The sequence below is a fragment of the Phalacrocorax carbo genome, chromosome 2, assembly GCF_963921805.1.
Source record: "Phalacrocorax carbo chromosome 2, bPhaCar2.1, whole genome shotgun sequence".
Taxonomy (NCBI): Eukaryota; Metazoa; Chordata; class Aves; order Suliformes; family Phalacrocoracidae; genus Phalacrocorax; species Phalacrocorax carbo.
Window position 1 is genome coordinate 159,275,745 of NC_087514.1, and position 24,237 is coordinate 159,299,981.

Genomic DNA, 24,237 nt, shown 5'->3' on the forward strand with positions numbered 1-24,237 from the left:
GTTATTGATAAGGCTTCATCCTTCAAAGAATAAGGAGCTATCACCTGAAAATGGGCTTTAGAGCTTTACTGGCTCAGTTTCATTCAGCCTTGCCCTGTACATGAGCCTCACTAAAGAAACAGGAATAAATTGCTTTCCACAAACAAAACTTGTAATTTCTTACCCTTTCCTCTATGCAATTGAATTTTACATCCCATGGCAGATGAGAAAACCCCATCCTCAATTAAATTTACATATAAAGTAGCAAAACTCTTCCATCCAGATCTTCTTTCTGTTTATCTTACAGGGAATCAGTGGCAGTGCCTGTGCTGGTTTATGAGAGGAGAGAGAAGTGTAAGCCCATATTTTATGATGAAAATGGCAGTAGGAGTGACCTTGCTCCAGCACATATTGCTTTTTTGACAGTGTCTAGAGGAGATAATCTAACAGCAGTCTGCGAAGCATCATGTTTCCTTAGAACCTGATACAGTAATTCAATCATGAGCATAAAAAATTAGATGAAAAATAAGGTAACTAGCCTTCTGGGACTGAGTGATTGCAATAAATGTTGCCTCCTGACAGTAAGCATTACATTGTCCTCCTGAAAGAAAGGTTACCTTTTATTATAGCATACTACTTCTCTCATTTCACTCTGTGCCAGGTAGCACGGCTATTAAGCATAGTCTGTAGGACAGCAAAAAAATCCTTTTCAGACAATTATATGGTGCCTCTAAGGTACCAAAGCAGTGAGTAGAAAACTTCCAACTCTTGACCTTTGGGATCAAATGAGCAATGCCAGACCTTTCTTGTTTGTTTTTGTTTTATGGTTTTTTTTTTAAAGACATATGCTTCCCTTTCCATTGCCTTTCATTTAAGTATCACAGAGTACTTAATAAGCATCAGTTGCTCAATCAAATCTTACAAACCTTGCCATCCATTTTAGAGAGGTTAAGCTGGGAGACAGTCATGTCCACGTCTCTCAACTCAGCAAAGTTTGCAACTGAAGATCACAAAGCAAGTCAATAAAAGGGGTAGAATGAAACTGAGGTATGGTGGAGGCTAGTCTCTAAGTGTCAGTACAGACATAAATATTTGCCTATGTATTTGCCCTGTGGACATATGAGAAAGTACAATTTTTTAAGTTATTACAGGCTTGCTCAGAGTAAAATCATGTTCAGCTACCTTCGAAGATACATATGGGTCTGACATAAAGTCATAAAGTTACTGCTACAAACACACAATTTTGTACACAGTCACAGAGTATACAGCAAGACCTGAGCTTTGGGTGCTTTTATACAATGTAGATGGAGAATAAAGCACCAGACAGCATTAGGTACTGCCTGCCACTCTCTGGTCATTAACATCGACTCCAGCTGTGATTTTTTTGGGGGGAAGCAGACGTGGGAACTGCCAGCAGAAACCGTTGGGTAGCAGACGTTGTAAGACAACGACTTGTCCACTCTGGCATGCTACTGTTGCTCTACCTGCTTGATCAACTGCAGGATAATCCGGGCTTCTTGATATATCCTCATTCAAGTAGCTTTTCCATCTGTTATATGTGTATATGAATAAATATGATGTCCTGCTAATCAAGAAGATACTAGAGTATGACTGCTTATGAACAATAAAATAATACCCTGAGAAAGTGAGGCAAGGCCAAGCTCTAGCTAAGCAGCCTGAGGAGCTGTGGAAAAGGAAGTCTCCTACTAGTGGATCCAAGTGATTCTCCATCAAACTGCAACACCTCTTCCCTAGTTGTATAACCAAAGTCTGAGGGGATGATTGCTTTTATCCAGAAGTCTGCATTTCAGCCAGAACAGACGTTTCCAATGACCTGACCCACATCAGATGTAACAGGAACCAAAGGGAGTCCTCTGTGCTGTAAATGCACCCTTATCAGATAACTGAAGTTGGATGGATCCTACACAAAAAGTGCTAAAAAGAAATGTTGTTCATGTAAACTGTGTGAAAGCAAAGAAGGTGAAAGACCTCTCACTTTCAGTTATGTAAATAAGGAATAATTCCACCAAATGTAATGGACTGAGAGTTTTATAAAAATCATTGAAAATGGAAATCCTACCAAGATCTCTGTATTTCTTCATGTAACATATTTTGCAAAGGTATGTGAATGGAGTTTAGTTCTATAGTTCAAGCTGTGCTGTATTTGTGCTACACTGAGATTACCGTTTGAGAATTTAGTCCTGCATAATGAAAATTCAGACAAAGATATATTCAGCAGATGTAAATAGATCTAACTCTAATGACCTTATAATGGAGGTATTGTTTACAGCAGCAGAGAGTCTGGCCCACAGTTTGGCATGCAAAATCATTATCTTGTATTCTTGGATTAATGTAACACACTAATGAAACTCATTAATCTCTTCAGGTATCACTGCAGTTTTTTTGTGAATGGGACACAATGTAATACAAACATATCACCTCGTAACTGTTGATAAGACACTTTAGAAACCTTAATCTTGTTATTCACAAATGCTTCTAATTATGCTAAAATAATTATCTTGGTGCAATGGAAACTGAAACTCTCTAGTAGCTATTGACAGCTTTTCTTGAACTGAAAACAAGAAGAAAAACATACAAGGCTTTTCTTTTAAGGAGACAGACTTCATAAACTTAATAACATTTACTACAGAACTGAATATTTAGTGGGAAATGACACTTTGCATATATATGCTATAATTATATATTCAGAGGTTACAGGTAGTCCACTAGGTTAATTAGTCTATAGCCTACTGCCAATGCTATTTCACTGTACTGTATTGCAAGCTGTTTCTTTAGAATACCTATAAATGCCCTCAAAATACAGTCTATCTTTCCTCCTTGGGGCAGAACATGTTTTTACAAATGTCTATGTCCAGATGTTTTGCTTGGGATCATATTAACCATTCTACTTCTCCACTTTATCTCGATTACCCTGGTGATTTCCCATTTTTCCATCCCAAAAAATTCTTCTTTATCCTTGGTGTTCACCACAGTTACTGGCACCAATGAATATTTGTCAGTCAGAGGAGGGGCACTCCATGTATTGCCAAACAGACTGCTGACGTTCAGCAGAGAGAGTACTTAGAGCTGCTCTACAACAGTATACACAACAGCTACTTTTTTTAATGTTACATGCGTTTGTTTTCTCCTGAGCTGTTGAAAATGAGGCATTTCTTGTTGGCTTGCTGCTTTGCAATGGTTGCTTTAGAGGGCATTTGAGCAGCTTCAATCATAGCAGTGGACAACCAGTAAGAACAATGTTTACCATGGAGGGGCTGCAAGCCAGTTCTGTGTGCATGCATTGTATGTGCGATTTCTGATAACTAGGCAGAATTAAATTACATAGGATTAAATGCTATGGAGTCTGCATTTATTCTTAACAGAGCTGGAGAAAGCTGACTTTTACAACTCTTCTCCTGAAATGCCCTCTATTCTTAGCCCTTTAGACACTGTAAGGGATTTTCAACACTAGAAATCTCTGTCAGACCTATAGATTGCTTCAAGCTAAGGGAAATTTATGATGAACGAACAGTGAAACACTAGATATTCTCTACTCACATTGTCCATTAGGTAGTTTTCTCCAAACGGCCTTTTCTTGGCAAACAGTCTTTTCATTGCAATTTATTTACTTTGAATCCCTCTGCTCACAGTGCTGGTATGAGTGGATGTGTTTGGAACTCAGTCCCAGTCACCCACAGTTAATCCCACCCCACTGGTTTATCTCTCACAAACTTTCTGATGTTTTACCTCCTTTAGGTTTTGCTCTTACTTTATCTTAAGGATGCTTGGAGTGACTAAAGGAATGTACCTGTATATTCAATAGCCAGATATGCACGGGAAGATTTTGCACACATCTGCTTTCTAGTTAAAAATAAAAATACACAAAATAAAAAAAAAAGTTGAGTAAAGCTTTAAAAGCAAAGTGACCCAGATATTTACGGCCAGTCTTTCAAAGCTGCCCACAGGTACACAGGATATCTAAAGATATCAATGCCGGCTCTAAAATCCTATCCTTAGGCACAACAACTGCAATAACAAAACCCAACATACCTTCACATGTCAGTAGGAAGTATTCCAGATTGTGACTGAAGGATGCACTGAAATAAGTACAGTTTTCAATCAGATCACAAGACAGACACCGCCTGTTGAAGTTTCCATTTGTGCTTGCGCTGAAAAAGTTAATACAAGTCTATGAAGGTCACTGAGCAAATGTTATCTGGAAGCAACATTATCTGAACCTTACTGTACTGTAGAATAAGAACATAAATATAATGTGTTCAACATTAGTAAGAGACAAAGCATTTCCATTTGGTTGAGTTTAAATAGCAGTAATAGCTTTTTTTTTTTTTTTTTTTTTTTTGGCCTGGATGGAGAATATATAAAAGGATACCGATGTCTTTCTTTGCAAGGTCAGGTGGTTATGATAGAAGGTTCAGTTTTTAAAAGAAAATGATGGCTGCAATTCCACAAGAGGAAGTCATGAAACAATGGAGCGGTATTTCTACACCTACTTACATTATAGCAGACAATAAAGAGCTGGAATTGCTTTCTTTAAGTTTCTTACTGTTTGCCTCACTGGTGTGATTTGCTAGCAGCTCCCTCAGAGGCCAAAGGCCTTTTTGGGGCTTTAAATATTTGCTCTTACAACATCCAAGTAGAAATGAAAGATTGTCTGTTTTTGAAGAAGTTAACAGGGCCTGTCCATATGCGCAGAAGCATTTTGTAAAAGTCTACTGGAAGTTGAAGAATGAATTAAAGATTATTAGCAAATAATAAATAATATTTTGCACTGCTGTAGTATTTTGAAACTTCAAAATGCTTCAGGAATATTAACTAATAGATATTCCATATTAGTGTAAAGTGGATGAGTGTTTTTGCTACTGTTTCAAGGCAGAAAGAGATGAGGCTGAACAACCTCTTTAAAGCCACAGAGACTGAACCGAGTAGGTCTTGAGCTGTTGTTTAGGCTCAGGTCATATCTCTGGCTTAAATCCTGTTTACAAGCTACTAAATCAGGCACAAAAAGGAAAAAACAAAACCCAAAGCACAGATCTTCATCTGACATAAGCTGTCAGAGCTCCAGTGGAGCTCTGTCAAAGAACGCATGCCAAGGATGCTGCTGGGATGCGAGATGGTCAAACTACGCAGTGCAGGAAATCAAATACCTGAAGTGAGGCCAAGGTCACGGTGTAATTAAAGTAACGTCAAGGACATTGAGATTTTGGGCATCTTTTTCCCAGTTGCCTATGTGGGGAAGGTTAATAAGGCACCAGTGTGAGCTGCATGCCAAGACGAGCGAGGGGTGGGAAGCGCTTTGACTCATGCCAGCAGCTCTTGGGCAGCTGTGCCTGGACTCAGCTTTTAAAATGAGATTTTCTTCCCATTTCAGTAGAAATGAATGGTCAATATAGTTTTGATTTTTTTTTCTTCAAGAAAATAAACACTGAGCTGAGCTATTCTCAAAAAACTGTGGAGTGCAGTGAACAGGCAAAGAGGTCTCAAAAGGAAAAAATAATTCAATTACAGGTACTTCAGTTTACTCTAGTTTCCTTCCCACTGAGGAAAAAAAGGTATGACATCGTGTTAGAGAAGGAAAATGTACTGACCATCCCTTGTCAACTGATGCTATGACCAGCTCTGCCTTTCATTGCAGGTGTTGAGATGGCAACAGGGTCATTGGGAAGAAAAATAGGACAAATGCAATAATGACTCTGAAATGATTATTTAAATGTTTGGGTTTCCTCTGCTTTGTATTCTGCCCCCATGATACTTTTCTCAATAGTTACACTACCTTTAGCTTACTATAAACCAGCCTTTTCCTCATCATACAGTTACAGGGGATACTAAAGTCATCTGGAAGTGCAGAAAAAACATTTGCAAACCTAACATATTGTTACTTCTTTTAAATTTCGTGAAGAGGTGAGGTGCTATCAAACTTCCTTGAAAACTACTGTCTAGGCATACAAAAACGGTTTATATCATTAATTTATGTAATTCTGAATTCTTTGAAGTGTTAAGCAGTTCTGTTGGAAAGTTTTGTGACAGTTTATCAATCTTGAGACCAATTTAAAATTTGCAATGAAATGAGAAAATTACTAAATGTAATACATTTCCAAATGTCACAGCATTTTGTTCACTACTGTTATGCTGTTCTCTCTATTCCAGTGATACATTGCAAGATCTTGCAATGCCATTAAAGACAAACACATAAGAAACTGTTTCTGTTGCAATCGCTTATGTAATGATTCACATAAGATAGAAGAAATGGGAAATTCTGTATGTGACATTAGGAAAGCTCATACCTGTATAAATGTCGCCTCCTTGGCAAATCTTCCGTGCTGTGGAAATAACTGTGTGGGGTGGGGGGGAATCAAAAGGCAATTGTATCATTAGAACAGTGTATACAAGTATCTTATATAAAAACATCTTCATTCACATCACCATTTTCCTGATCTTATAAAGGCAAGGAAAGTTTAAACTGAATTAGAAAAACATGCAGAGGGACATATCACTGTGGAGGCTCAAGCAAATAGGTTGTAGGTTGCACTGCAGTTAAAACAAGGATGGAGGTGTTTGGGTCCTAGACTGGTCATGTCAGCAGATCAAAAAGAATGAAGTGATTAAGTGCATGACCTTCATATTTTTACCTCAAGATTTATGTCTCAGAGTTTCCTTTAAACATCTTTCTTTTTAACCCCTAGAAACAGTTTTTACTTCTCTGACCACTTTTTATTCTTTCCCCAGACAGATATCTAGCCCGGGGCTGAGGCAAAACCCACCGAAACATCGTCTTTGAGAAAGGGAGTGGGACTTCCAGGGAAGACAGAGTATGAAGTTGAAGAATACTTCATTGCCCTTGTTTTGTGCTGAGACTGTGGTGAGCTCCTTCTGTCTGAACAAGGACAGCCCTGTTGTGCAGTGACAGCTTATGAGGGCCACACTGAGGTAGTTTTCTTGATCGTGAATCAACTGGATGCTGCCGGAGGTGGCCAACCTCAGTCCAACGTGCAGGGTCCAGATTGATACCCCAGAAGCATTTCATGTGAATAATGACACACTACAGGAGCAAATGTAGTGTCTGTGGCGTGAGAACTGTGTCGGGCAGGATATTCAGCTCTGCTTCCAGTGAGCTGCACTTGCCCAGATGTACATTTTGATTGCACAAATTGTACGTGGCATTTTCTGCTTGACAGGACAGTTAAAATGCAAATAAGATTTTGGTGCTAATTTGCTACTTAGCTCTGCCAAGTGGTGAAGACTCTTACATCATACTGAAGTTATTGGTAATCAAGGGCATTCAAAACCTTGAGACATCATCATACTCTTAGTGATCATTCAAACTTTATCATATCCCAGAGGCTTTTTACTCTGCTGTTCAGTGACCTTAAGAAAATGAGAGGTGAGAGCCTTGTATGCAGCTGAAGCTTTGCTGGGCAAGGAATCTATATGGTACCTGATTCCAGAAAACCTTCCAAACATTTTCTTATGTAATTTCTTGAGATGTATTTTTAAAAGTAAACATTTACAGAAATTACTTTACAAGCATAAAGGGCAAGTGTGAAGAAGGGTGGTGGTTTTTTTTGTATTCTAACTAAATTCTTCTTTTCTAATGCACTGATATTTTTGCAGGCCAATAAAGGATTCTTTCTAAAACTGACTATCTAGGTGGTCAATGAAAATAGACTTCAGAGGTTAATATGCATCAGCAGAAATCACTCCTCTACACAAATATATTTAATAGTCACTGAGAAAACCAAAATAAGACAAGATACATGGAAAGGGATGAGAGGTTAAGCCAAAATGGAGACAGCTTCTCCTGCTGCCTTATCCCCATCTCCTCATGCTCCTACATTTCAGATGCATACACAACACCACTGTAACTAACCCTATAGTCCCAGGCTAAACAAGGGAAGACTGATTTGTCAGACCAGAGTTTACTTACATTTTATGCTTCTTTTCATCATATGCCAATATCTTTGTCACATCCCAATCACCAGATGTAATAGACTGTAAGTTATCACTGCTACTATTTGGCTGCCAAAAAGAAACAGATATCTTTATTCTTAAAAGAAGATATCTGAGCAAAGCTTCTCTTCTGAAAAGGGAGCTCTTTGACTTCATTACCTATTAAAAATAAACCATGCATCTGCAATTTCCACCACATCACGCACACACACACCCCCCCCCCCCCCCCCCCGTGAATCTGCAGGCATAGAAATAATAGAGTCAGAATCATCTTAATGATCTCCACTGAAGATAATGGGATGAATTCAGCACAGAACAGCTTCAAACCCCTTCCTCTAATCCAGCGTGCCCATGAGCTTCTGATTAATCCTTTATGGCAGTACAGGGATTTACTTATTTGTGTACAACTAAGAAGGCATTAAAAAACCAAAACGAAGCAATGAGATTGTTTGGAAAGAGGCAGTTGGTTGATCTTTTTCTTCTAAGTGTCTTGTTTGGAAATTCTTGTTATCTTATGCCCAATAAACCATAACTGAAAGCTTTCTTTTATGCACAAGACACACATTCTACATTTACACCTTCCAGCCTCACTGATACAAGCACAGATACTACTTTTTATAGCTTTCTGCTGCAGGTGAGACCCACAGCAGTGGCAGCAAGGGAGGCACCTGTGATGATGACATGGCGATGTGGTAGAACTTCCCGCGTCCTCCCTGGGGAATGGCTCGGACAAAGAAAAACTTCCGACCATCCTTGGAAAAAATGGGCTCTTCATTCTGTAAGCGGCAAATATAAAAGTTGTATGACTATTAATTTATTGTATTTTAAATTGCTCAGTGCTTGCAAAACCCTGTGAAATTAATTCACTGTGAACTAGAGAGTGCTCTTTAACCGCAACCTGAGGCAAACAAAAAGCCCACTGAAAACTACAGAAGGTTTTGAAGGTTATTGCTTCTTGCTCTCAGGAAAGCAGACACCTTTCAGCTGTGGGAAGACTGGGAGACAGGCAACAAGGAGGGTTCCTTGGCTGTGAAGTCAATTCCCATTTGCAAAGCAAAAAGTACATGTATTCAGCTGCCTGCTCAGGGCAGTTGAAATAAAGCCTTTAGAAACCATTTGAACCTCTGTGGCATAAGTATGACAAACCCTGTTTACTCTGCTGGAAGAAATGATCTATTCCTGTCCTCGAGGAAACACAGCTAACAGCATCTAACTGCTGTCTTTTCCTACTCTCCTACAAATGCTTATTTCACTGAATTATTTACAAAGGGGAGGATATCTTGCAAAATTGTCTTTGACACAGAGCTCCCAGGTGAATGTCATGATTGACTTTTATTGGGTGACTAGAACTTTCAATCAGAGATAGAAGCAACTAAGCAGAAGGAAACCAAACACCACATGTGGCAAGCAAGCGTTTCCTGGAAGGGGCTTTATTGTCTTTTTGTACAGGAACCCCGAGGCACATGGGGAGTCTCTACTGCAAGAGATGGTTGAACAGCAGATAACAAGGGAAAGCAGAAGGATGGTGCATATGGTGTGACACGGTAGCACTGTAACAAGGGAACTAGCTAGATGAAGCTCCCCTACTCTACATCTTGAACAGCTGCAACTAAAACAAGAGCTGAACCTCTCCTGTGATAGGCTTTTCTGGAGACCAGCTGAGCCCTGCTTGCCCTGGCCCAGCTTTGTGGCTCCTTCTTCAAGGGCAGTCAACAGGAAAGCTGTTGCTCAGCCTCTTCTGGATCCTCCTTTGGTTCGGTGTTTATCAAACACCCAGGCTTTCTGCTTGGCACATGTTAAGATACTGCATTGAACCAGCAAGGACTTGATTGCACAGGAAGACTTATGGCTAATGCAAACACCTACAGCAAAGAAATAAACATTTTTATTTCTTATAAGCTAACATATTATTCTTATTGTATTTTCCTTTGCTCACAGTTCTTTACTGATTAATTATTTTCCACTATTTATCAGATTTATAAACACTGTATTAGGTGTTCAATTTGTTTGTTTTTTCCTTTTATTTTCCCTTGCTTAAGGTTTCAGATATTTTAAAATATGTCCATTTACAGCTTGTTGCAACTCTATAAAATAATGAATTCATTTGTTTTTGATGTTGTTCTGGAACTTGAAACAGGAAACTCTATATTATTTCCAAATGTCTTTCATGACAGGAGAAAACTCATTGTAAAACAACTACGATAACTTGAGCAAACCTTCTGCTCGACAGGTTTTCTTTTACTGAGGTAAATAGCAATGAGTTCCCCCTACATTTCTATATCTGCACCTACGGCATTATATATTCCAGCAATATGTCTCTGCCAGGGAGAGCAGGCGTTCCGCAGATTAATTTGAGGTTCGTTTGGAGTTACAGGGGAGGAGGTACGTGGCACAGATGGCAGATGCGAGGCTTTAGCACTCAGTTGATGTTATGAGACAGCCTGTCTGCATGTTCCTGTTGCCAGAAAGACAATGCATTAATACAACCAGAACTTTGTTTAAAACCTTGACAGAGATGGTGACTTATCCCGGATGGCAAATGAGGGGGACGTCAGGCTGAAAGGCTTTTGGAACAGGATTTTATACTGTAGGGAGCTACACTGGGCATGTAATTAACACATTCTGCATGTGATACGAGCAGTTTGAGGCTTCAGATTACTATTATTGACCGAATCCCACAATACTAGAATGGAAGAACCCACCTTGAAAATAATAGGAGATCGGTTTAATGCTAGTAAAAGAAAATAATTTTCCTATGCAGCAGGTAGGGAATTTCTAGGCATTTTTGCCACAGGACGCTTATGGAAGCAGCTGGTATCAGAAGGTGCAAAAAGGGATTGAACAAACTCATGATTCATTAACAGATCCTAAAGAGAATAGACATGGATATAGTCTCAGACATCTGCAATCTTTTCATTGTAGATGGTGGTGAAATATGAGAGGAGTCTAAAGCAGCCAGCTCACACACTATCCTTAAATACTGCAGTGCCTGATAAAGTCAGTGGCGAGACAAGTCCTTGCAGCTCTTCTTGTCTCTCTGTTTAGACAAATGAATTCCACTCAAACAGTCAAGCCCAGTTTCCAGAAATCCTCTGCTTTGTGCAGGTGAAGGACGAAGCTGTCTTCACGTCAGCTACACGTAGCAATAACTCAGTCCTCTCAGAGTCAGGCATAAGTTAAAAAGAAAAGTAACGCCTGTATGATTCCACAACAGCTTAAATGGAAGCTTAAATATGACTAAGTAACTGTGGGTCCCTGATCCCACTTGCCTTTCTGGGACCTGTGTGAACAGGCAGTGGCCTAGTTCAGGAAGCAGATCTACCCAGAGCTGCTCACCTGTGATGGGTGATTGTCCCCAGGGTGGAGGAGGAAGGAAATAGGTGGTTGGAGCTGAGGACTACCCAGTCATCCTCAGAGTTGAAGGAATAATTACTAAACAAAGGATGAGCCTGTGGCTGGAGAAAGAATTATTGGGACTAACCAACCTGCATTGCTATCAGTAAAAGAATGCAACTCCATTTCCAGCAACCTGGTTATTGCTGTGTATTAATATGGTCCACCTGAAGACTTCAGCTTTGGTGGAAGAGGTAAGGTGATGGGAAGCTGCTGGAGGGCACCATGATTCCTGGAGGGATCAGTGCTGGAGTTCAGAGTTTTGCAACACAGGTCAGTGTATCTACAAATGGTCAGGAGAAGAAGAAGAAACCAAGGCGTGCCTCGGAGGCTTATCCCAAGTTTGGCAGAATCAGGATGAGGGGACAATGCCAAGGGCAGTCTGAGATTCTGTAGGTCTTAGAGAAATGCATAAAGTCCTGGAACGAGGAATAACAATAAAAAAGATAGAGTGTGTTATAGAGGTTTTGGAGAGGGATCACTGAGCATCACTGGATCTGCAGCCGCTCTCTTGGATCCACCTTGCCCAGATCCCACAACTAATGATTCTTTGCTGTAGGTATTTATTCTTTCAGGGAAATGTCCCAATACTTTAAGTGTCACAGGGCAATAGCTCTGATAAACAGATAGGTGTGACATAAATCCTTTTAACTCTCTGCATTTTGGTAAACATTTCATTGAAATCCAACAAAGTGTTATAAACGTGCATCCACATTACTGTGCCAATGAAGTCACCCCCTTCTCTGGGTGCAAGGGGGAGCTCTCTTTCCATCCCCTGCCACACTCAAACCCCTGGGGCAATGCTGAGCTTCATCATCCATCCCTGTCCTCATACTCATCTGTGGGTAGGTGCACCACACCAATGGCTGTCTCTGAAGCTGGGGCACCTGCCATCAAAATACAGGGTCATCCACTGGAGAGGAGAGGAGCCCATGCCTCTGGGTATCAATCCCCTCCACTGGATGAAATCAGGACTCTTCATTTAAGTGCCAAAGACTCTGTAACCAGAAGCCGCTTTGTTAGCTCTGGCTGATGAATTTGGGTATTATTTGAATTATTGGGCTTTGGGTCCTATTTCTGCTTCATCCTTTGTCTTTAGGGCAACTTCAGGTCAGCTATGGGGTTGTTGCATGACAAAAGGGCTTTACAGGGTGAAACAGTCAGTCCTGTTTGTAAGGTTCTCTGAGCTCTGTTTTTATTTAAAAGAATGTCGTTTCATACTGCCTATTAATTATGTGTAAGAGAATCATTACTGGGTTATCATGTTCTCAGTTTTAAGACAAGGGAGTTTTAAAATAAAATGGTGTGAGGTTGTCAACATCTCAACCTTTTGGCAGAGCAAAAGTCTTTATTTTCAGATTGAGGTGATCTAGGGATCACTAGGGAAATAGGCGGACTGGAAAGAAAAAATGAACCCAGAGGAATTGTTATCAGGGGAGGCCAGCCAGCCCATGCCGGCAGTTTTGAAGGTTATATGTCTCTAAACAATTTTGTGGTAATCTCCTGCTCCTATTGACATCAATGCCAAAGCCCACAGCCTTTGGTGGAGTTGGAATTGCACCCTGGTTTGTAATTAAATTTGTTCAGGCCACATTCACAATTAAATAAATAAGCCAATTAAAATGCCAGTAAAGTTTATCCTCAGCAGGTGCTCAGAAATTGTCCTATTTCTGCCTTGCTGACTTATTGTCTGTATATGACCATCACAGGCACTATCATAAAATGGCTTCTTCACAAAAATTGAAACAAAATTCTTTACAGCTATAATTACTGTTTCAAAGAATTTGTACATTTAAGCAAAAGTATGAGCTTTTATGGTCAGAAGTGAACCAGCAAATATGTGAATAAAACAAGTAAAAGCTTCCAAAATCCCTAGGCAGCTTCGCTGAGCATGTGGTTGTTCTTATTTGTGCAGAAGGTTTGAAAATTCTGGTCATATCATCTGTCAAGGAGTGACAGATATTTTCTAGCAGAACCTCTGTAAATACTGTATATTTCTCATTAGACTTGGAGTGATTTTTAATTAATAAATTTTGTCTATGTTGTAGAGAGGTTCTCCAAAGGTTTTAGACCAGAATAAAATTCATTCATGAACTTAAGCCCAGCAGGGAACACAAGATCGTTTACTATGACCTTCCATACACAGACTATTAAATCTCACTGTGTTACCAAACTACTGCAACATGAACAAAATTCATATTCACGGGTTATATGCCCTATCTCAGAACTCCCAGTATTTCAAATAGCTGAAAAAAAAGTCAATCCTATAATTCTTGGAGACTCCCTCATGTCCCTGTTGAGTATCTTCTGACACTGATGCCTTTCTCTCTTCATCTGCTCCCAGCCTACTGTGAAGTTTGCCCCTATTCCAGGAAGACCAGATGTACTTAAACTCCCAAGAAGAAGGTAAAGATCTTGTACGCTTTTCAGACTAGGTGTGTGGAGTACTTTGAAGGAGTATTTTAAAGAATGAGGCAAGCAGTTAGATTCCTCAGCCCTATTGATTTAAAATTGGGTACTTCTCAGAAGGAGGTCTGGTCAGTGGAGCATACCGAACAAGTTGGCCAAGCAGGCAATGGGTGTCTTCTTCAGGATGGGCTGAATGATGCTCAAGGTCAATTGACTGTGTGACCACACTGGTCACCATACTGCCTGTCTACAGAGGGGAACTGGGCACCTGGCTCGTATGTATATACCTATATTAAAATGTCTCAACAAAGGAGTCTTCATCCTGAGCTAGTCACACTCCTGAGCTCCTTCAGTAGCTGCCTAATGTGCAATTCATCTCCTCCTTAAAGAGGTTAGGGGACTTGCACTAGCATTTAACATTTTCACATCATTCTCATAGTCAGACACACATGCCATGAAAATAACTTTCCAGTTATCTAGATTAATGTGTCATAGAGTAAAAGGTAAATATAGAAAATACAGTTATCCTAGTAATCATATATTCAGTCAAAACTAGAATTTTAAGTAATTTTGTTGTCAGAGATACAGGCAAAAGAGCTCTATAATTCTTCAGACTCTTACAAAAGCTTTTGAAGAGTACTATCAAATACCTCCAAAGTCCATAGCGAACATTATCTTAGTTTAGCACTGAGATGTCTGACTCATTTGGCTGTAATGAACATCCTTCTCTAACCTCAAACTAAGTAGATGATGTTTGGAGATGCAGTAAAACAAACTATATTTCCCTGGAGCAGCCCCATTAGAGACTGGCAGATCATTTACTACAAATTACTACTACATTTACTACCATTTACTATTCAGGACAAAGCACCATCTTTTAATGCCTGTCCATGTAGCAGGTAAATGACTAAAGAACCACGGCAGTATAAAAACATAAGTTCTACTATACTGCATTAATGGAGGCCCCAGTAAATAGCAGTGAAAGGATTAAAACTATCCTTGGATTTATAAAGAAATGAATTTTTTTTTAAAGATACAAAATATGGACAATTTCATTTTCTCTTGACTTGGCTTATCTTTTAAGCTTTTGTTTTCTGCTCAGGCCAACACTGTCCCTATGAACATAAAGAATACTTCAGCAGCACTTTTCTTCTATACCTGAGTATACCAGCAAAAGATTATTTGAAAAGCTTGGAGTGCAAAATTTGTTTCCTCTGTAAAATCAATTTTTATCTGGATCAGACAGAGCCCATTGCTGTAGGACAGCCACTGGAACAGAGGAGATCATTGTTCTTACTGTGAACTGATGTACTGTGGTTTTTACTGGTTCTTGGAGCCTCTGAACCAGCTGTGACAAAAATGTGAAATGTTTTAAAACTGGACTTGGAAAATATAGCACAAGACCTTTATCTGACATGCTGCTCCCTGTCTGGCATTCACATATCCCTTGAAAAACAGTTCAGTGTTGTGGCTGAATTGGTATCAGCAGCTTCTCTCTAAAGAACAGCTTAATCAAATCTGAGGTCACTTCATGAACTGACTCTTAGGTAAGTGTTATAAATGATCTTGCAGAGATTTACATGCTGGAAATATACAGGTTTTATATTGACATATGTTGAAAAAAACAACCTCAGAACCTTTTAAAAAAAAAAAAGAAAGAAAAAGAATAGAAAAATCCCATCAATCAAAACTTCTTGCAGGTTTAAATTTTCTATCCTCTTTTCTATATCTCCTTTTTTCAGCATTTATTTTCATCTCTTTTTTAATTTCATTTGGGGGATGGGAGCACATAGCCGTACAAAATAATAGTAATACACACAAGTTCCAGTGTCATAACAATTATGCGACACAATTGCCTGTTAAAACAGGATATTATACTCCATCGGGCAGTTTCTCCCCATTCCATGCTCCACATAATCCCATGTTGTTTTAACTGCCCCATTGACAATATAATTTCATTTTTCATCTTTCTTACATCTGCAAAAAGCTGCAGAGTAACACAGAAAAAAATTGACAAATTTAGCTTAAGTGACTTAAAAGTCCTGTCTGCATGATTTTGGCTTTGAATGGACATAAGCCCTCTTAATAAAATGACCTTTGATGTTCTGTTTTCAGCAGTGGATGTCTTTCCTGTCTAGAAGACCAGAAAACAACCACCCTACTGCTTAAAATCATCAGCAGTCTCAAAGCAGGGTATGAAGGGCAACCTCTGAGGCTGATGAGGCTTACACAGATATGGTGAGTGGGTGAATTTCCTCCGGCATGAGCTTTTTGTCTCTTTTAAATCCAGGTAAATTGCAGGCTAAGAACCATGGGACCTACCAGAGAAGACGGCTTCTTCAATAAGAATTTATTACTGAGAAACTCTTTTCTATAATACAAACCACGCCACCTTCCAAGTATCTTTCTCATGTCTGGAAATCAGTTCCTCTCTTTGGGGAAAAAACAAAGAAACAAAAAACCTACCGAAAACTTGACCACAAAAAGATGATTATTACCTGCCTGTGCAGCCAACCTTCACTTTCATCTTCATGTTTCTAAAACAGAAGAAGACCATTAATACAATACTTCACATGTATTATGTTTCGTTCTTCAGCGCTGGAAGGAGTTGGATTGAATCTGAAAAGTTGTTCAGAAATACCAAGAAACTCTTTAAATATGTGCTTCAGAGTGTAATCCAGTGGCTGCTCTCCTTGTCTTTCCTCTCTGAAGAATAAGCATGCACTCATTCAAGAAAGCATTTTACTCTTACAGACAAGACACATAACTCCACAGGATATATTATTCCCCAAAGAAATAAAGCTTGTTAAGAAATAAAAAAGGTTGAAATTAAAGCTATTAAGAAAAGACTGTAGTGTGCTTTATGCACAGTATTGCATCATTTTTTCAAGGGATGGATATATCAGAACAATTTTCTACTGTGGAGACACCTATGGCAGTTTAATAGATGGTATCTGCTAATACTTACACAGGTTATATCAATACACCATTTACATTAGTGTGTCTATAGAAGGGATTAATTAACTACAATTAAAATGTGGGTAGATAAGCATAAGCCATTTTTAATGCCATTAAATATATATAATGTCATTAAACTAGAATGTTGCAAAGATATTCAGGTTACAAACTTGATGTGTGTGTGCTTGTGCATGTATAGTTATTTCAAGGCAAGTAATCACCCTCTTCTTACACACACACACACAGAGACTGTTCCTGGCTTTCTAGAAGGTGTTAAAATAAAAAAAAATAAATATTGGAGACATTGTTTATATTCTGTGTCTGCCAAAATAAATGTGTGCCAGCTGACTTGTCGCCAGCTAAAATAACTGAAATACTTTTTTCCTTGTGTGGGTTATGAAAACCCATGGCAAGTGACCATTTGGCTCATCTCTCCTACCTTTGTGCAGACTCCGGTGGTGGCGTCACACAACGTCAGGATAGACACGTTCTGGGCCCTGTTCAGCCAGTTTACTGCCACCTTCGTGCTGGTTGCCCATTTCACCATGGTTATGTAGTAGTCCCTGCAAACACAGACATCCATAAAACAAATCACAGTACTGACATCCTAATGAATTGCCACATGGCAGAGCAGCCGGAGGCTGCTGCAGGCAAACAGTCCAAGAGAGATCTCTGGTTATTAAGAACGTTGCGTCTTGATGTCGCTAGGCTTCATTATGTATGGATTTCAAACCCTAAAAATGACATTTTTAAGGCTGTGCAGGTGTTTTATCTGCCACTTCTGAAAGTCATTTTCAAAGAAGAGACGAATGCAGAGATAAAGAATCTTTCAAGCTATTCAGTCTTCCAAGAAGGACTGAAATGCCTGGAGCTATAAATTTATGCACAGGTGGAAAAGAAATTGCAAACAATTTCCATTCTGAGCACACTAACCAGCTGACTCAGAACCATCACTGCCAATGGTTGGATTCTTTATGCTTATGAAGAGTTAATGGCCTCTAAATATGCCTACTACACACCAAAATATCCATGAGAGTTGCATTAGAAGGATAATAGGAAGAAAGATATAGTTTAGCGAGACACAGGGTTTCTGTAAAGCAGATGCAGCTGGTTGCCATAAAGACGTCAGCAGAGATGTGACAGTCTGCATCGGCAGAACTGCCATCCCACACTCCCCGTGCCATCTCCTATTGCTGGACATATTCAGGTTGTCATTATACTTGGAGTAAATCACCAGTGTGGGCTGCACAGTCCTGTAATCGATATCTTTAGGAAAAGTTCTCTGCCACAGTGAGCAATGGAACCACTTAGGCTGGGCTGGGCTGGAATGTACAGGGTCACGAATAAATACACTGATGATTGCCTTCTCAAAGCCAGCCTGCGGTGGTAGTCACAGATGTCCACCTCTGCAGCAATTCAGAGCTTCACCATTTTATCTGTAGGGTAAAACTCTGGCTGAGCTGACAAAGCTGGTGATGTTATAACATACTGCTGGGCTATGTGGGCCAAAGACATCCTTAAATTATAATATGACTTTTCACAGCATACAGTCTATAAAAAATTTATTAGTTCATTTGTTTGCTATAAAATATGTATAAGGAAATGTTGCTCTCATTGGAATTAATGTGCTGTGTCACTGGAGAGTACTTTGTGTTCTGGCAAGTGCTCCTGCATATACTGAAGAGAAAGGGCAAAAAGCAACAAAGGCCCGTTTGTCTAGCAAAATAACAAGTTGGAAATAGATTTTGTAATTTTCAGTAATATTTAGTGCCTGAATTTGGCTGGGGAAAAATAACAGAAGACCTCAATGATTGCATCCGCTGCACTGGAAGGAAGGATACTTCCAGGTGAGACATCAGCAGTCTGAAAATTCAGTGCCTGAAATAAAATTCTAATTTTACTCTCTATCAGCAACAGCATAGGCCCTAAGAGGAAAAAAACCAACAAAGCAAAATTAAAGTGTATAACCATCTCTTCTTTCTCTCCAAAATTAACTGAACAGATTCAGTCTCTCCAGAAAAGGAATGTGAATTTAGTACATATTGTGGCTTGGAGCATTTTTCCCATAAATCCAATTTAAAGGTTGAAGGACATATATTCAGTTTTTACATCTCTCTTGCTATTTGAACACAGGAGCCACAGTTCTTTCTCAGGAACTTTTAATTATTATTTTAGGTCAAACGTTACCTCCCCTACCACCCTGGAGCCGGGCATGGGGTCTCAATTTCTCTCTGAAGCCTGCCTCAGCCATCAAGCCCACAGACACCCCAGCCAGCAGACAACTGCAGACACTTGTATGGTCGTTACTCTAGTCTCACAGTAGTGTGGAGTCTTTAATTCACCTCGCATCTCTTCTGTAGGGCAACTGAGTTCTATGTTTTCCATTTTGCAGAGCAAAATGAGACAATAACGTGTGACTCATCTCAGTCAATTTTAAACATCTGCAGCTTCAACAGCTGCACTGGTTGAGCAGCCAGTGGAGAGAAACAGGGAGCCAGTGCACGTCCCAAGCCCTCTTCACCTGACCTGTCCCAGATTTTATACGGAGCTGATTCAAGGAGAACCTAATGTCTCCACAGAGTGAAATCTACAGCAGCAGGTACGCGTCCACTTCATTTGTACATATCCACATCAGAGCAGGTTACACCCTCCTAAGGAAAGGAATAACTTGTCTGAGCCCCTTCAGGAAGGGTGCAGCTATACTGAGCTTTGCAATGTATTTTCCCATCCCAGTAAATACGTTGGTGGTTGGGTTTACAATCATCTGGTTATTGTGCAGCACCCTTATTTGTACCCTAACTTTACTTGGCTGCTTTCTGGGGGTATGAATCTAAAATATGAATACTTAAAATATGACAACAGTAGCAAAGCCATAAACACCTCTGGGAACAGGCGATATATTATGTGAGCGGCCCAGCCCACGGTCCCTGGGGCACAGCTGGCTCCTGCCTCTGATCCAGACTCAGGTTGTCTGAGTTTCTCCATTATTTATTTGGTCATGACCTATGCAAGGACCAGTGACGATTTCTGCACTCAGGGGAGATAGCATCTTTCTTTAATTTGCCACCTGGGATGCAAATATGATGTGAGAAATAAGCTGGATCATGGTCCAATTCTGGCCACCTGCTGATATAACTCTGGGGGTCCAATGGTTTTCACCGAAGTTAAAAATACCTGTCAGGCATTATACGTTACAATACTTCCCCCCCCCCCCCCCCCCCCCCCTTAATTTCCACCTCTTCCCTTCACTTTCTTTTTCTCACAGAAAAGCATGGCACTGGAGAAAATTGGGCAAAAAATGCTCAGAATGAAAGATTTGTAAAAATGAGAAATTATAAAAATTCTACATTTTCCCCCAAAATATATTTCCCCATCATCATCTTTGCTTTTTTTTTCAACCAAAAATTATCCCAATTCTGTGGAAAAATTCTGACTTCTTTTAATTCTGAAAGAAAAAAGACCCTGGCATATCTCCACTTTATTCTCAGCTCTATTAATTGTACTAAAACACTTTGCTCCAGATGAAAAGAACACCAAGAAGTACTGCTCTGTCCATATATCATCTCTGTCAACAGATTGAGCACATTGAAAGGCTTCAGACAGGACTGCTCAATTTGAAGATCCTTATCACCAGCTTCCCCTGCTTCTTTGGAACTGCCTTCGGTAACTAACTGTACGGTACATCCCTCTTGTCTATTTTAATGAAATGTTATCACACTAATCCTCTCATTTCAGAAAACATATGCATAATGAAAATGCACCCCTATTGCTCTAACAGCAGTACTTATATCATGCCCTTGGGATGGAAATTGCCATGGTTTTGATGAAATATACTGCGACTAATTAATTATGATATATTTTGCATCATTTTACAATATTGATTGCAACCAAATAAATTACAGCCACCCATAACCACACAGGGCAAATTTATTAACAACACTTGGATCTTGCAGTCTAAAGTTATTACTATAATTAAAACATTTCTGTGTTTCTCTGTAAACAGAGTATGCTAGCAACAGAAAAATTATATAGTCCAGGAGCCGCAGTTCCGACACTGTGATGGGGATACTGTGATCCCGGATTGTGCCTGCTGTAAACAGATCTGAAGTTGTTTTTTTGAAAGGCAAGTGCAGTTGTGCCTATTTGGCTTGGTCACAGGTCATACATCTTTTGTTGCACGAATGGATTTGTGGTATTCTAGAGTTATTCAGTAAAAACATGTTCTGGGGCTGACACTAACATTCCTAGCAAAGAAAGGCAACTCCCACCATAAATAATTCCACTGGTTTAGCATCCTCTCATCAGATGACAACATAGCCTACCCACAGGCCTGATATATTTACCATGCATAATGAAGATCACCCCTGCACCCTTCCCTGCCCTCCAAGCTGCCCTCTTTCATCAGCTCTGTGCTGTACCTCTTTTGGCACTGGAATTACAGATCCAGCAATCTGATTAACAATCAGTAAATAAAGGTGAGCATGCATGTTGGTTGGACGTACTCCTACAAGAACAAGCGATGTGCCTGGGAAGGATCATCTTGCAGCATTACAGTTGGAGGGGTCACTATGGATAGTTTAGATGTAGAAGCACAGTCTGATTTCTCTTGGCCTGCTATAAAGCTATTTCAAGTTTAAATCAAAGTTACTGAAATCTGGATTTGGATTCTAATCTCTGAGCTTTGCAGGGAGGTGGGCCATGCATTATCTAAAGCTGCTTTTCTCCTGAACAACGTGATCTTCCTTTCAAGTTCTCACAGGCCCATAAACATAGCTCAAGCTTTTGCCACTTGCTGAAGTGCAAGCCAAACTTTTAAGCTCTTGCTGAATGCAGACTTAAGCACTTAATTAAAAATGGGCGTCTAAGTAGTTGGCTGAATTGAAGGCCAACTTCTAAAATATAGTTGCCCTAAAAACAGCAAAGAGCTTTCCTTTTAAATTTTTAATGAAGACTGGGAATGTATTTGCAGAAAGTCATCCTGGTTTAATGCCTGTGTTCATGTCATGAAGCAATGAACTTGTGTTTGCTGTATTATAGAATCACAGAATCATAGAATGGCTTGGGTTGGAAGGGCCCTTAATGATTGTCTAGTTCCAACCCCCTGCCATGGGCAGGGACACCTTGCACTAGACCAGGTTGCTCTCAGCCCTGTCCAACCTGGCCTTGAACTCTTCCAGGGATGGGGCAACCACAGCTTCTCTGGGAACCCTTTCCAGTGCCTCACCACCCTCACAGCAAAATATTTCTTCCTTATATCTAATATAAATCTACCCTTTTTCTGTTTAAAGCCATTACTCCTTGTCCTACCGCTACGTACCTTTGTAAAAAGTCCCTCTCCAGCTTTCTTGAGGCCCCCTTCAGGTACTGGAAGGCTGCAATAAGGTCTCCCTGGAGCCTTCTCCAGGCTGAACAATGCCACCTCTCTCAGGCCATTTTCATAGGACAGGTGCTCCAGCCCTCAGACCATCTTTGTGGCCCTCCTCTGGACTCGCTCCAACAGGTCCATGTCCTTCTAATGTTGGAGGCCCCAGAGCTGAATGCAGTATGCCAGGTGGGGTCTTACAAGAGCAGAGTAGAGGGGGAGAATTGCCTCCCTCGACCTGCTGGACACTCTTCTTTTGATGCAGCCCAGGGTACAGTTGGCTTTCTGGGATGCAGGTGCACATTGCTGGGTCATGTTGAGCTTCTCATCAACCAACAGACCTAAGTCCTTCTCGTCAAGGCTTCTATCAATTCATTCTCCTCCCAGCCTCTATCTGTGTTTGGGATTGCCTCAACCCATGTGGAGGACCTTGCACTTGGCCTTGTTGAACTTCATGAGGTTCGCACGGGCCCACCTCTCAAACCTGTTAAGGTCCTTCTGGACAGCATCCCTTCCCTCAGTGTGTTGACAGCACCACACAGCTTGGTGTCATCGGCAAACTTGCTGAGGGTGCGCTCAGTACCACTGTCCATGTCACCAACAAAGGTGTTAAACAGCACCAGTCCTGATACAGACATTTTCTCTGATTCTTCCCAGGCTACCTGTCCCTGTCCTTGCTTCCACCTTCTGTAAGCTTTCTTTTTGTGTTTCAGTTTGTCCAGGATCTCCTTATTCATCCATGCAGGCCTCCTGGCACTTTTTCCTGACTTCCTCTTTGTTGGGATGCACCACTTCTGAGCTTGGAAGAGGTGATTCTTGAATATTAAACAGCTTTCCTGGGCCCCTCTTCCCTCTAGAGCTTTATCCCATGGTACTCTACTAAGCAGATCCATGAAGAGGCTAAAGTCTGCTCTCCTGAAGCCCAGGGTAGTGAGCTTGCTGTGTGCCCTCCTCAGTGCCCTAAGGATCTTGAACTCCACCATTTCATGGTCACTGCAGCCAAGGCTGCCCTTGAGCTTCACATTCCCCAGCAGCCGCTCCTTGCTGGTGAGAACAAGGTCCAGCATAGCACCTCTCCTCTCTGACTCCTTCACCACTTGCAGAAGGAAGTTATCACCAACGCATTCCAGAAGCCTCCCAGATTGCTTATGCCCTGCTGTGTTGTCCCTCCAACAAATATTGGAGTGAAGTGCCCCACGAGGACCACAGCTTGTGAACGTGAGGCTGCTCCTATCTGCCTACAGAGGACCTCATCTGGTCAATCTTCCTAGTCAGGTGGCCTGTACCAGACCCCCACTATAATGTCACCTGTCCATGTCGTCCCTTTAAATCTGACCCATAAGCTCTTGGTCGGCTCCTCATCTGTCCCCAGGTGGAGCTCCAGGCACTCCAGCTGGTCACTGACATAGAGGGTGACATCCCCTCCTCGTCTCCCCTGCCCGTCTTTTCTGAAGAGCCTGTACCCTTCCATTCCAACACTCCAGTCATAGAAGCCATCCCACCATGTCTCCATGGTGCAAATAGATCATAGCCCTGCAGGTGTGCACACGTTTCTGCTTATAGGACTGCCCTGTTTCTTGAAAAAATTTAAACAGATTTACACAAAATGAAACTCCTTGACAGTGGCAGAGAAAGGGACTGTAAAATGATCTTTAAAAAAAAATCAGGACCGATTTAAATCTCTGACAGAAACAGGGTCCAGCATCCCAAGGCAAAAAAGCACCTACCTCATTCTCTGATCGTCAGGGGGAGTCATTTCCAGGTCATGGGTAGGTCCGTTCAGACCAATCACATGCAAAGAAATAGTTGGATTTTCCATTCCAGCCTGGATTGTAAAATGAGAATAAATTACCTTATCTTATACAACACAGAATGGTTTTGAGTTCTTACATCCCCATGGATTATAAAAATGCATTCCCATTGTATGGGGTTACGGACTGGACTGCTGCAGTTGTTCACAAGAAAACTGCAGCTGTAGTGATGTGGTACAGAGGTGTGGAGAGACGGGTCGGCACAACCAAGGGGTGATTTTAATTAGGATATCTCTAGCCTTGGTAAAAAATGCTACTTCTCATGGCAACTAGAAATATTGTTATTTTATGTATATTTTGATAAAAGGTTGCCTAACAGGATGATGGTAGATACAGTAAAATACTAATTCATTTTGTATT

The 24,237-nt window shown here is 40.6% G+C and overlaps 1 protein-coding gene across 3 annotated transcripts in view; it reads right to left on the reverse strand.

The window, feature by feature from the left end:
• Nucleotides 1-24,237, reverse strand: part of DPP6 (dipeptidyl peptidase like 6) — a 576,690-nt gene that overhangs the window by 34,833 nt on the left and 517,620 nt on the right. For all 3 annotated transcript variants that reach the window (XM_064445043.1, XM_064445042.1, XM_064445044.1), the window contains exons 10-16: nt 23,794-23,891; nt 17,144-17,267; nt 16,245-16,283; nt 8,613-8,720; nt 7,922-8,013; nt 6,282-6,329; nt 4,030-4,148 (exon numbers count right to left, since the gene is read on the reverse strand). In XM_064445043.1, coding sequence (XP_064301113.1) covers nt 4,030-4,148; nt 6,282-6,329; nt 7,922-8,013; nt 8,613-8,720; nt 16,245-16,283; nt 17,144-17,267; nt 23,794-23,891 — 628 coding nt within the window. The remainder of the gene's footprint in view (nt 1-4,029; nt 4,149-6,281; nt 6,330-7,921; nt 8,014-8,612; nt 8,721-16,244; nt 16,284-17,143; nt 17,268-23,793; nt 23,892-24,237) is intronic.